An 11,830-nucleotide genomic window follows, 5' to 3' on the forward strand; every position below is an offset into this window, starting at 1 on the left:
TTAGTTATTCTAACTTAACTGTAAATCTAAACCCAAACTATCAAAATGTGTGACGAAGATGTTGCTGCTCTTGTTGTCGATAATGGTTCCGGAATGTGCAAAGCCGGATTCGCCGGGGATGACGCCCCACGTGCAGTTTTCCCATCTATTGTTGGAAGGCCACGACATCAGGTAAATGAAACTAGTACTTGGCGGTTTAATTTCAACAAGAGACTTGATAATGTAAGTCTGCTTTTCTGTTCCTCGTTCAGAGCTAAGGTGTTCTGATAATGGCTCTTGAACGCGGTAGTAAATGACCCCGATATAGCGATCGCTTTTGGTGATTTACCCAGCATCTTTACAGTTTCTAATAAACGGCATTTTACTTCAGGGTGTCATGGTTGGAATGGGACAGAAAGATTCCTACGTCGGAGATGAAGCTCAAAGCAAAAGAGGAATCCTGACTCTTAAATATCCAATCGAACACGGAATCGTCACAAACTGGGATGATATGGAGAAAATCTGGCATCATACATTCTACAATGAATTGAGAGTTGCTCCAGAAGAACATCCCGTACTTCTCACTGAGGCCCCACTCAACCCCAAGGTGAATATACCTAATTTATGACGTCATGTTTATAAAAAAAATTATGACGGTATCAATATAATTTAGTTTATTTTCATACACGGCATTATCGTTACAGCCAATTCTGTATCCTAAACTAGAGTTGTCTACATCATCATTGATGACGTAATATATAATAGATTATTCGTATGACGTAATGGAGATATGATTATAATGTCATCAGAATAATTTTATTCTTTGATATCTATATCCAAACAGCCAGTATCTTTCGTCTTTCATTCTCATATACGTTTTTTTTTTAAACTCAAGTGCTGACAGCTATTTCGGATTATACAATAAACGGGTAAAAGCATTATATTCCTAGTTGGTGAAATAGGTTTTGAGCAATTGTATATGGACTGTTCTACAGAAAATGATATACTTTTTTTTCGCAGGCCAACAGAGAGAAGATGACCCAGATCATGTTCGAAACTTTCAACACTCCAGCAATGTACGTTGCAATCCAGGCCGTACTTTCCCTCTACGCATCTGGACGTACTACCGGTAAGTTAGGCTTCTAAATGGGGCGATATCTTTGACGAAGAACGTTGTCTCGCGAATGAATCCTGTCAATACAAATCTAACATAAATTGGGCTGGTGATTATACAAAACACCGTGCGAAGTTGAATAAAATATTATAAAAGGATTTTATAAGCGTCCACATATATTTTAAAAATTAAAGTCTGACGAAACCATGGTACAAAAAAACAAGAGAGCTATGCTCAAATATATGGATACTTAGCACCCCTTGGTGGCAATAATTTTGATGACATTATAGCAAAAAATAAAAGTAATAGCCCTTTAGCAAAAAATGTAATCTTTACTCCCTGAAATTTTCAAAGTAATTGGTCCAGTAATCAAAGAGAATAGCAACTTTTTAAAAACGTGTCAAAGAACAACAACAACATAATATTGAAATGATCGTTATGTCCACTGACGTGTCCAATGAAATATCATAATAGCTTTTAAACTCGTGGTAGCGTCGAACGTTTGCATATGTCAGTTTTTTAAAAAGATATTTCCCAATGTCTGGCTTTGAGACCTATTTTTCTATTTACCACTTACGACAATTTATTTTTGCACCTTCTAGGTATCGTCTTCGACAGCGGTGATGGTGTCTCCCACACTGTCCCTATCTATGAGGGTTACGCTCTCCCTCACGCCATCTTACGTTTGGATTTGGCTGGACGTGACTTGACCGATTATTTGATGAAGATTCTCACAGAAAGAGGATACTCCTTCACCACTACCGGTAAGAGACTCTATTTTCCAACACTGTACATCCAATTGCGCATAATTATCGACTTTGCCCAATAGCCATTATTTTTATGATGAAGATGTCATGTTGTCTTTCTGATGATGTTGATGATAAATATACAGTATAACAATATCACCAACTTTCTACATGCATCAGTTAGTGTACCAGCGGTCGATTGGAAGGTTTTTATGACCTGCCAGTAAAAGTCTATCCACGATACATGGCGCATAAACTTATTTTTTCGTCATCAATTTTCATTCGTTCCATTCTTCAAATAAAGCAACGTTTAAACAAAATAATTAATGTTTATTTGCCATCCTTCAGCCGAACGTGAAATCGTTCGTGACATCAAAGAGAAACTCTGCTACGTTGCCCTTGACTTCGAACAAGAGATGCAAACAGCATCTTCCAGTAGCTCGTTGGAAAAATCTTATGAACTTCCTGACGGACAGGTATGTGAGCTTATCTTGGTTTCTGGCACTCAATACTCACAAAGCAAAGGCTAGTGCTGTCGAACTAAAGTATACACTTAGATGCCAGCTTTAGTATAGTCTACTGAATTCACTAAAATGAGCATTGAGATGTATTTATAGCCTATGTCGCCACAATAAATAAACACTTCACTTTTATATTATTTCAGGTCATCACCGTTGGCAACGAACGATTCCGTTGTCCAGAAGCCTTGCTCCAACCATCATTCCTTGGAATGGAATCCGCTGGAATCCATGAAACCACGTACAATTCAATCATGAAATGCGACGTCGACATCCGTAAAGATTTGTACGCCAACACTGTTTTGTCTGGAGGTTCTACCATGTACCCTGGTAAGTAGGATTATTCATTCTAATAAGAATCATAACCTCCGGTTGAATTTTATCTTGTACAACCAAGATAACACCTAGACGAAGGCGACCAAATTATCCCTCTATATTACCAGTTGAGGTCGAGTACACGGTTGCCAACTAGGCGATTAAAAACTATAAATAATTTGCTATGTGTTTAGATATCGAACTAGCCCTCCAAACTCTATCTATAGACAAGTAAAATTAAAAAATGATAAAACTTTTCAGAATTAGTTAGGGACTGATAGCAATATGACAGACTTCATATGAGAAAGAAGTTGCTGTCCTACATGACAAAAGATTACTTGATTCTATCTATAAATTCAATAGCCTTGGCTTTAATGCATTTTCGTTTTTTCCGCAGGAATCGCCGACCGTATGCAAAAGGAAATCTCTGCCCTCGCCCCACCAACAATGAAGATCAAAATCATCGCCCCACCTGAGCGTAAATATTCTGTCTGGATCGGAGGTTCCATTCTCGCCTCTCTTTCCACTTTCCAACAAATGTGGATCTCCAAACAGGAATACGACGAATCTGGCCCATCTATTGTCCACAGAAAATGCTTCTAAGCACTCCAAGATCAAATTCGCTTTTGCGCTAAGATGATCCGTCATCTAATTTTCGTACTTGGATAAAACATGTGAAATAAACTTATAAATTAGCACGAAATAATAATAAAAAACCAAATTAGATGATATAATTTTTCGTCTTGTATTTCGGTTCTTTTAACTTATTCTTGCTACGTGTACTAACTCTTACGATATTTGTTGATAAAACAACAAAGAGTTATTGCTAAATTCAAGTTTATTTCACATATTTTTCAAAATTAAATTGGTGAAACAATATATTTTATATTCATTTACTCGGGATATCAATATTAGAATTATAAAAACGGTCTAGAAATTGTTTCAAAATTATAATGAAAATAATCTCGTTGGTGTAAAAATGACTCTACTTTATATGCACTGTCAAAGTATGGGGAATATTTCAAACGAAATTGTTTTAATTTAAATGAAATATTCACAAAAATTGGTTATTTTGGTGTTTTTAATATTACCATTTTAGCATGTTGCTTCAAACGACGTATCGTTGAAAATGTTTCTGCTTACAATCTTCAAACAACGTTATATTATTTCTTTACATGTAAATCGCGCTGACAAGGCTATTCCGGCCAGAAGGTAGTTCCCAATGCGGTTGTGTGTGAATTTGGTTACATATAACAAATGCGGTCACGAGTGGCCTTTCATTCATAACATCACATTCGTGATAAATCTTCTGACTGGATCGTCTCGGTCATTTTTTATTTTTTTCAAAATGTTTCTACATTCCGAATGGCATTGTGTTTAGATTACGTCGCACACTCCAACCTTTCCGTACTTTATTGAAATTATATATTTGGAACTTTTATGCCCGGTGAAGCGTTTTCATCTGATAATCCTAATAGTTTTATTCCCAACATATCATAAAATGTAATGTGTCATTATGTGAATGCTGAAAAATAAAGTGGCGATATCCCACATTCCCTTTCAAACAACGTCGTCAGCTATATTTAACGAAGTATTGTGATGTATAAGTAACAGTGCTACTACATATTGTGATGGAATTTAATACGACGATTTTCAATTGTGTTGTCATTGTGACGTTATTTTGCACAGCATTTTGTTTGAAACATTTTCTTTCATTCTCACCCCGCCCCGTGGTCACCATTGTTTATATATCAATTATTTAGTTGTGTGCTGGTTCTTACCTGTACTGTATTTGTTTTAGCTGTCACAGGTTAAATCCTTAGTTATTCTAACTTAACTGTAAATCTAAACCCAAACTATCAAAATGTGTGACGAAGATGTTGCTGCTCTTGTTGTCGATAATGGTTCCGGAATGTGCAAAGCCGGATTTGCCGGGGATGACGCCCCACGTGCAGTGTTCCCATCTATTGTTGGAAGGCCAAGACATCAGGTAAAATTTATTTTAAATACGAAAATATGTTCCAGGTAGTTTAGGCCATTTTGTAGCGACGGAATACTTACTCTTATCATGAAGTTTACATGTTAATTCTTCAGTCGATATACAAATGAGGCATTCATTACCTTGCTTGCTCAATGATACCGCTTGTGAGGTGCCGCTATTACTAACACTCGAATCTTCTTCTACATTTCAGGGTGTCATGGTAGGAATGGGACAGAAAGATTCCTACGTCGGAGATGAAGCCCAAAGCAAGAGAGGAATTCTGACACTTAAATATCCGATTGAACATGGAATCGTCACAAACTGGGATGATATGGAGAAAATCTGGCATCACACATTCTACAATGAATTGAGAGTTGCTCCAGAAGAACATCCCGTACTTCTCACTGAGGCCCCACTCAACCCCAAGGTAGGTTATTTTTGGGTAATATGATTACGTCACTTCTGAAATTATGTCAGAATGGTATTGACGTCAAGAAGCAAGGACGCCAGTCAAAGAACAACCAACGTTGTGGAAGTGCGCATGTTGGACAGATCTTTATTCCACTTAGCAATTCATTTTGAGATTTCTAAACCAATTGAATATGCGTTAAAAATAACGCTATGAGGTGGGGAGGTCATCCCTTTGAGAATAGTTTCGCGACTGTAATTGCAGGATTTCTGTGCAATTACATGAGCTGCTCCGACCCAGTAACTGACTTTGTAATTTTTTATTGACCTGTGTGGCTGGCTACTGATTTAAAAATTCATTTTCAGGTAGTTTATTTTATACTTCCAAAAATTTCCAAATCCTATTCATTTTTATTAGGCCAACAGAGAGAAGATGACCCAGATCATGTTCGAAACGTTCAACACTCCAGCAATGTACGTTGCAATCCAGGCCGTACTTTCCCTCTACGCATCTGGACGTACTACCGGTAAGTCCAAGTTGCGAAAACATCTGGCGTTAAAGTTAGGACACTCGGTTATGATACCACCAAATTGTATGCCATGAAAGAGCACCCGACACGTCTCCGAGAGCAATACCAAACAGTATTCTCTAGTATAATATAATTATACAGTATATTCCCGAGTAGGGTGTCATATATAGAAGCTCAATTTTCACGGCACTATCTTTGTAACTTCTTCTTCTATCCGAATTCATCGAACGCCTTTTACCAAAATTTCTTTAATCTATTTAACCTATGTATTTCAATTTCTAGGTATCGTCTTCGACAGCGGTGATGGTGTCTCCCACACTGTCCCCATCTATGAAGGTTACGCACTCCCTCACGCCATCTTACGTTTGGATTTGGCTGGACGTGACTTGACCGATTATTTGATGAAGATTCTCACAGAAAGAGGATACTCCTTCACCACAACTGGTACGGTGTTTTTACATTGCACGTTTGGGCATGGATGGCTGCTCATTTAATATATTTTTCCAATTTCTAATGTGGTTTTTTACAATTGACTACATTTATAAAAATAACGACAGCTGCCGCCTGTCGGTGCTTTTTATAAATCACATTTATGATTAAGATGTGAGCTTAATACGACATATTCAATATTTCTGATATCACTTACAGCTGAACGTGAAATTGTTCGTGATATCAAGGAGAAACTCTGCTACGTTGCCCTTGACTTCGAAGAAGAGATGCAAACAGCATCATCCAGTAGCTCGTTGGAAAAATCTTACGAACTTCCCGACGGACAGGTGAGTCAACTAAACACAAATATAGTTCGCAAAAGCTTATTTTTATATGTTTTGCATAAATGTTGTCATTCTAGAGATGAATGATCATCAGCATTTTTTCAACCCTCGGTCAACCCCTGTTGCAAAGTGCTAGAGATTACACAGTTCTGCTCACAACCATGTTGTATCTATGTATTATTAGTGATACAGCTTGGTAGAGCTCTCAAAATATCTATAGAATTATATAAACGTTTATAGTGCTTTGTGCACTGAAAGGACGCAAAAAATACTCAAAAATATCTTTCTGATTACTTCTTATACTGTCATGCTGTTTAAAATGCTTTTTCGATCTCCTAAACTAATCATCAATCTTCAAGTTATCGCAGCTCATGATATCATATAACCGATAGATTGATATCCAAAGCTCTTAAAACCAATTCTATCTTCAGGTTATCACCGTCGGAAACGAACGATTCCGTTGTCCCGAAACCTTGTTCCAACCATCATTCATTGGAATGGAATCCGCTGGAATCCATGAAACCACATACAATTCAATCATGAAATGTGACGTCGACATCCGTAAAGATTTGTACGCCAACACTGTCTTGTCTGGAGGTTCCACCATGTACCCCGGTAAGAACAGATTACCATTTTGTATTTCGAGTTTCGCTGCGTTATTTAATGCTCACTGAAAGCCTACCTAGTGCAAACGTATTGTAATTTCAAGGACTATGTTTGGTGTTCGGACCAGGGGCCGAAGGTTTGACCAATTAGAGTGGCGTGCCATGTAAGCATAACGTAAACAGTGTTACAATTTATGAACGGAACAATATTTACGGTATCAAAAAAGCAAAAATGGAAAACATTAAGCCTCGTGCTAAAACTAAACTAAATTGCAATCTCAACAAATTCCTTGATGTTCCGCGGGATTTGGCCCTCGTGCCGTGGTTTGCCCATGTCAGTTATAGGCCCTTAATTAGAATGTCCTGTCATTCGCCAGTCTGCGATTTGGTTTGTTGAAACAGATGGCGCCGAAGCAATATACAAATAACCTGTTATAACTACTGTGTTTCGAACCGCGCGCGCTATAAAATTAAGATTTGAAAGAAATAAAGTCTCTAATTGTCGAAAAGGTTTAACAGCATAAACATATACATACTGGCAACTCTGATTTACAGTAGTAGACGATAATTGAGAAAGATTACGTAGTTAGCAAAACATAGATCTGCCGAACATCTACAAAACCCTTCAATATTGTTTTCTGCTTTCTACAGGAATCGCCGACCGTATGCAAAAGGAGATCAGCGCACTCGCTCCACCAACAATGAAGATCAAAATCATCGCCCCACCTGAGCGTAAATATTCCGTCTGGATCGGAGGTTCCATTCTCGCCTCTCTTTCCACTTTCCAACAAATGTGGATCTCCAAACAGGAGTACGATGAATCCGGCCCTTCCATTGTCCACAGAAAATGCTTCTAATTTAACAATAATGTGTGCGTTCGCGCTTTTACTAGTCCCCCGTCACCGTCCAGGAGTTAATTTACATAATGCTACATCATTCAGTCTAAGAGTATCTTGTTTGAATACGATTTTATGTGTTTTTTAGTTATTTTCTAGGTTAGAGTTGTGCAGTATTGTGTCATAGTCATAGGAGATTAAAATAACCCGATTTCTTCAAATTAAAGCATACTATCTTCAGTATATAGATATTTCTTTAGAACATTTTATCGTTATTGTTACTTGATAATGAAATGTACAATTCTATTGTTATGTCACGTTTGTGATATTTCCAATTATTATGCAATCACAATAATCAAAACAATATATCTGGAGAATTAAACACTACATTGTGGCACTTACAAATAACATTCCAATTTCATCATAACCGTTTTTTACTTTCCGTATATTTAAATGGATTCAAATTCGAAGAGAAATAAAAAAGTTATTAACAGAATGTGTCAATGAATATGAAAGCAGTGCCGTTGTGCGCAAATAGCTCACTTTAAGTCTAGTGTATGTAGATAAAGTGGATTTGATGATATGTCGCGGGGGATAAAAGGGTAGTTCAGGGGTCGGCAACCTACGGCCCGCGAAGTAGTATCACTGAATTATAGTAACAAAACAGCTGTTTTGGCGATTATATTCTATACGTATAATATTTTATTGTGAGACACATGGAGACTAAATTATATTATAACCTAAGAAGTATATAATTCACAATTACTCGTTTAATGAGCCTAAAATTTAATTATAATTAGACAAAAAGCGGAAAAGTTGATGCTAAGTGCAAAGAGTCCAATGGCACCGAAAATATTCAAATGGAAATATTTGAGATGCAATGCAGCGAGAAAATAAATCTATATTATATTCGAGAGATGTATCACTGCTTGATTTTTATTATAAAAAGTATCATCCGTTCGGTTTTCTACTTTCTAAAAATATGTGCGGCCCGCCAATGACTTGCAACCCTTAGTTTCGGCCCGCGAGCGACAAAAGATTGCCGACCCCTGAACTAGATATTAAGCTTAATGCAAATAGTTAAAGAAGGCTTCGCCAATATTATACATAAGGTTTTCTAGAATATATGAGATGACACAATTCAGTAAATATGACAATATGCTTCGCAGCTGCCACAGGCAATGGTATGCACTTTGCAGTCCTTCAATATTTCAATTCTTATTATATTTATCCCAGGAGATGAAAGACGATAAGATATCTTAATGATATGATATAACACGCTTCTCGTCCGGTTACCAGTTCATGTCGGGTATGAGATTAGTTAGCCACTAAGTTGTTTCAGATACATGGACTTATTTTATTCTTTTGAAGGGCGCAGTCCCGTTTTAGAAAAGGCATTAATGCTCTTACACTTGGACGCCTTTGATGTTCAGATTAGTTTAAGTTCAAATCGTCCACCCGTCGGCTTAGAATCGGTAAATTCTAAAATCAGCTACCGGTAACCCGTCTAATGTACGGTACTGATGTTGTAATGCATAAACTTATCGATTTTCCGACTCTTTTTCGTTTCGCTGTCCTAATAGTATCGCCTGAACAAATCGTACGGAGATGGGCATAACCAAGATCCAGATGTACGTACTTATAGGCAAACCGGTTTAGAATCGGTAAATTCTAAAATCAGTTATCTGTAGCGAGTCTAATGTACGGTAATGCATAAACGTGCTCAATTTTTAGACTCTTTTTGGTATCGTACGGAGATAGATGGGGATTCGTTCAAATAGAATTGTTTTGAAACAATTATTTTAAATCAAGTCTTTTTTTTGCCTGTTTTATTCAAAATGGCTGTACTATTTGATTTTGTATTAAATAGGTTGAAGGAAAATGGATGTAAAAACTCGCCAAGCGCTTCTTATTTGCAATAAATCTTTCAAAACGCCACAAATATCGAAAGAGGCTCATGCACACCTTCTCAAGCTGTAGTTCAGTGGTTGGCGCAGTAAGACGCAACAGATAAGCCATTACATGAACGACCCTGTTGCGATAAAACCACCTTGCGAATTGAAATGCGATCGAATAAATGAGTTTGTATAACCTTGAAAAACTCTATCATTTCAACCTTAAAAACAAAGTATGCTAAGCATAAATTAAGTACAGTATTACCCGTAATAATGCCTTCATTTTATGAGAAAAATGTCAATACATGAACTCGAAATCCATATTATGGCGCCATAACAGATTAGTTGAGGCCTCTTTGCATCAGGGACTCTTACAATTAAAATAGGCTAAGCTAGGGTGTCTCATCGTTTATATTAGTAAATTACCGCCGATATAAACATATTCTTCATTATCGACATCAACTCGTTTTGTCGAAGGGCTGCACTTCATCTAATTGCTTTTGTAGTAGGCTCGTGAGCTAATTTTCACCAATTTTTCTTACTCAAAACGTCTCTCTGATATCTCGGCTAAACATTCCGGAGTATACCTTATGACTTTGGTGGAGATACAAACGTGGTGATAAATGTACGCAATAGAAGTAAAAGTCAAAATAGAAATTTTTTTTCACATTTTTCAAATTATAATTCCGGCTGCGTGTGAAGCTGCCAGAATTGAACCTTTTTGGCATAGTTTCGCAGCAATGCAAGGGGTATTTCTATAAAAAATACAGAAAAAAATTGATTTAAAACGAGCCCTTGTTTTAAAACACGATGTTTCATTTAAATTGATAAAAAAACAAAACACTAGAGATAGACATAAATAAAAAATCCAGACACACGTACTTGTACGATCGCCGGTCCAGAAATCAAGCAATTCTCAAATCAGCTACCGCTAACCAGTCTAATGTACGGTACTATTCTTGTAATCGTGTAATGCAGGGGTGGCAAACACGTCGATCGCCACGTCTCGAGTAGTCGATCGCGTCTGATGTTAAGTCAATTTACTAACATACACCAAAAATTGTCTTGAACCATAGGCATGAAGCGCATGCGTGTGTTTTAAAACAGTAGGAAAACAGTGCTGTACCGTCGATATACAATACACTTACAATATTTGAGTCTGTGCAAGTCCGATAGAGCATATTATTACGTAACAAATAAAAGTTTCGCTGCTGCCAAAGTTTAGGAATCAACGTGCGATTATCGTTCGTCTTGACTGACAAACGATCCTACAATAGCTTCCGCAGTAGGCCTACAAAAAAGTTATTGTCTCCCTCCAAGAGCAGTGCGATAAATTTTATTCACAAAGGTAGCAGTGGCATCAGAATACCCGATTTTTTCTAATTCTATGCGAGCAAAGGGTCAGGGGAGGAAATTAGTTTGATTAGGAAAGCTTGATTAGTCATGTAATATTTATTATTTGAAAATAATTATTTTTTGCATTTAGATATTACACGGATACTTAGCAAGGTTTTATAAAAAAATTTTCGACAACTTTAAATTAAGCAGGCCTTAGATTGGAATTGAATTATTTGTATAAATTTTAAATAAACGATGAAACCTCACTCTGGGTGCAATTACATAATGAAATTAACAAATTAAATGAAGCATAAAAAATACAAATTTTTGTGGCGATTTCATTAAGAATGCGACGAGCTCATTAACAGCGGTATAATTTTTATATATGTGCAGTTATCTGCATATACTCAATCGTTTTTATGTTTGACCTTATTGGACACGTAGTGGACATAACGATCGTTTCAATATTATGTTGTTGTTGTTGTTGTTCATGTTCTTTGACACGTTTTTAAAAAGTCGCTTTTCTCTTCGAATACTGGACCAATTGCTTTGAAATTTTCAGTGGTTAAAGATAAAAATTTTCTCCAGAAGGCTATTACTTTTTTTTTCGCTATGACGTCATCAAAATTATGTGACTCTACGTGTCCATATATTTGAACATAGCTTTCTTGTTACCGATCAGCTGATCGCGAGCTATTTTGAAGATTTTAGTCGATCGCTTTCAGAAGCAGGTTTGCCACCCTGGTGTAATGCATGACCTTGGTCAATGTTTCTACCCTCGTTATTTGCATG

The 11,830-nt window shown here is 36.9% G+C and overlaps 2 protein-coding genes across 2 annotated transcripts; both read left to right on the forward strand.

Annotated features, from left to right (window-relative positions):
- The first annotated feature begins 27 nt into the window (after positions 1-27).
- LOC144426386 (actin, cytoplasmic) lies at positions 28-4,473 on the forward strand. Its single transcript, XM_078115751.1, has 7 exons — positions 28-171; positions 371-586; positions 1,000-1,108; positions 1,696-1,857; positions 2,188-2,315; positions 2,504-2,687; positions 3,070-4,473. The coding sequence occupies exons 1-7, from the start codon at positions 46-48 to the stop codon at positions 3,273-3,275; spliced, it is 1,131 nt and encodes a 376-aa protein (XP_077971877.1). The 5' UTR covers positions 28-45; the 3' UTR covers positions 3,276-4,473.
- Positions 4,474-4,526: 53 nt separating this feature from the next.
- On the forward strand, positions 4,527-8,301 carry LOC120348530 (actin, cytoplasmic). Its single transcript, XM_039418682.2, has 7 exons — positions 4,527-4,662; positions 4,865-5,080; positions 5,480-5,588; positions 5,874-6,035; positions 6,240-6,367; positions 6,796-6,979; positions 7,621-8,301. The coding sequence occupies exons 1-7, from the start codon at positions 4,537-4,539 to the stop codon at positions 7,824-7,826; spliced, it is 1,131 nt and encodes a 376-aa protein (XP_039274616.2). The 5' UTR covers positions 4,527-4,536; the 3' UTR covers positions 7,827-8,301.
- Positions 8,302-11,830: the final 3,529 nt, after the last annotated feature.

The sequence above is a fragment of the Styela clava genome, chromosome 1 (assembly GCF_964204865.1).
Source record: "Styela clava chromosome 1, kaStyClav1.hap1.2, whole genome shotgun sequence".
In the NCBI taxonomy this organism is placed as follows: Eukaryota; Metazoa; Chordata; class Ascidiacea; order Stolidobranchia; family Styelidae; genus Styela; species Styela clava.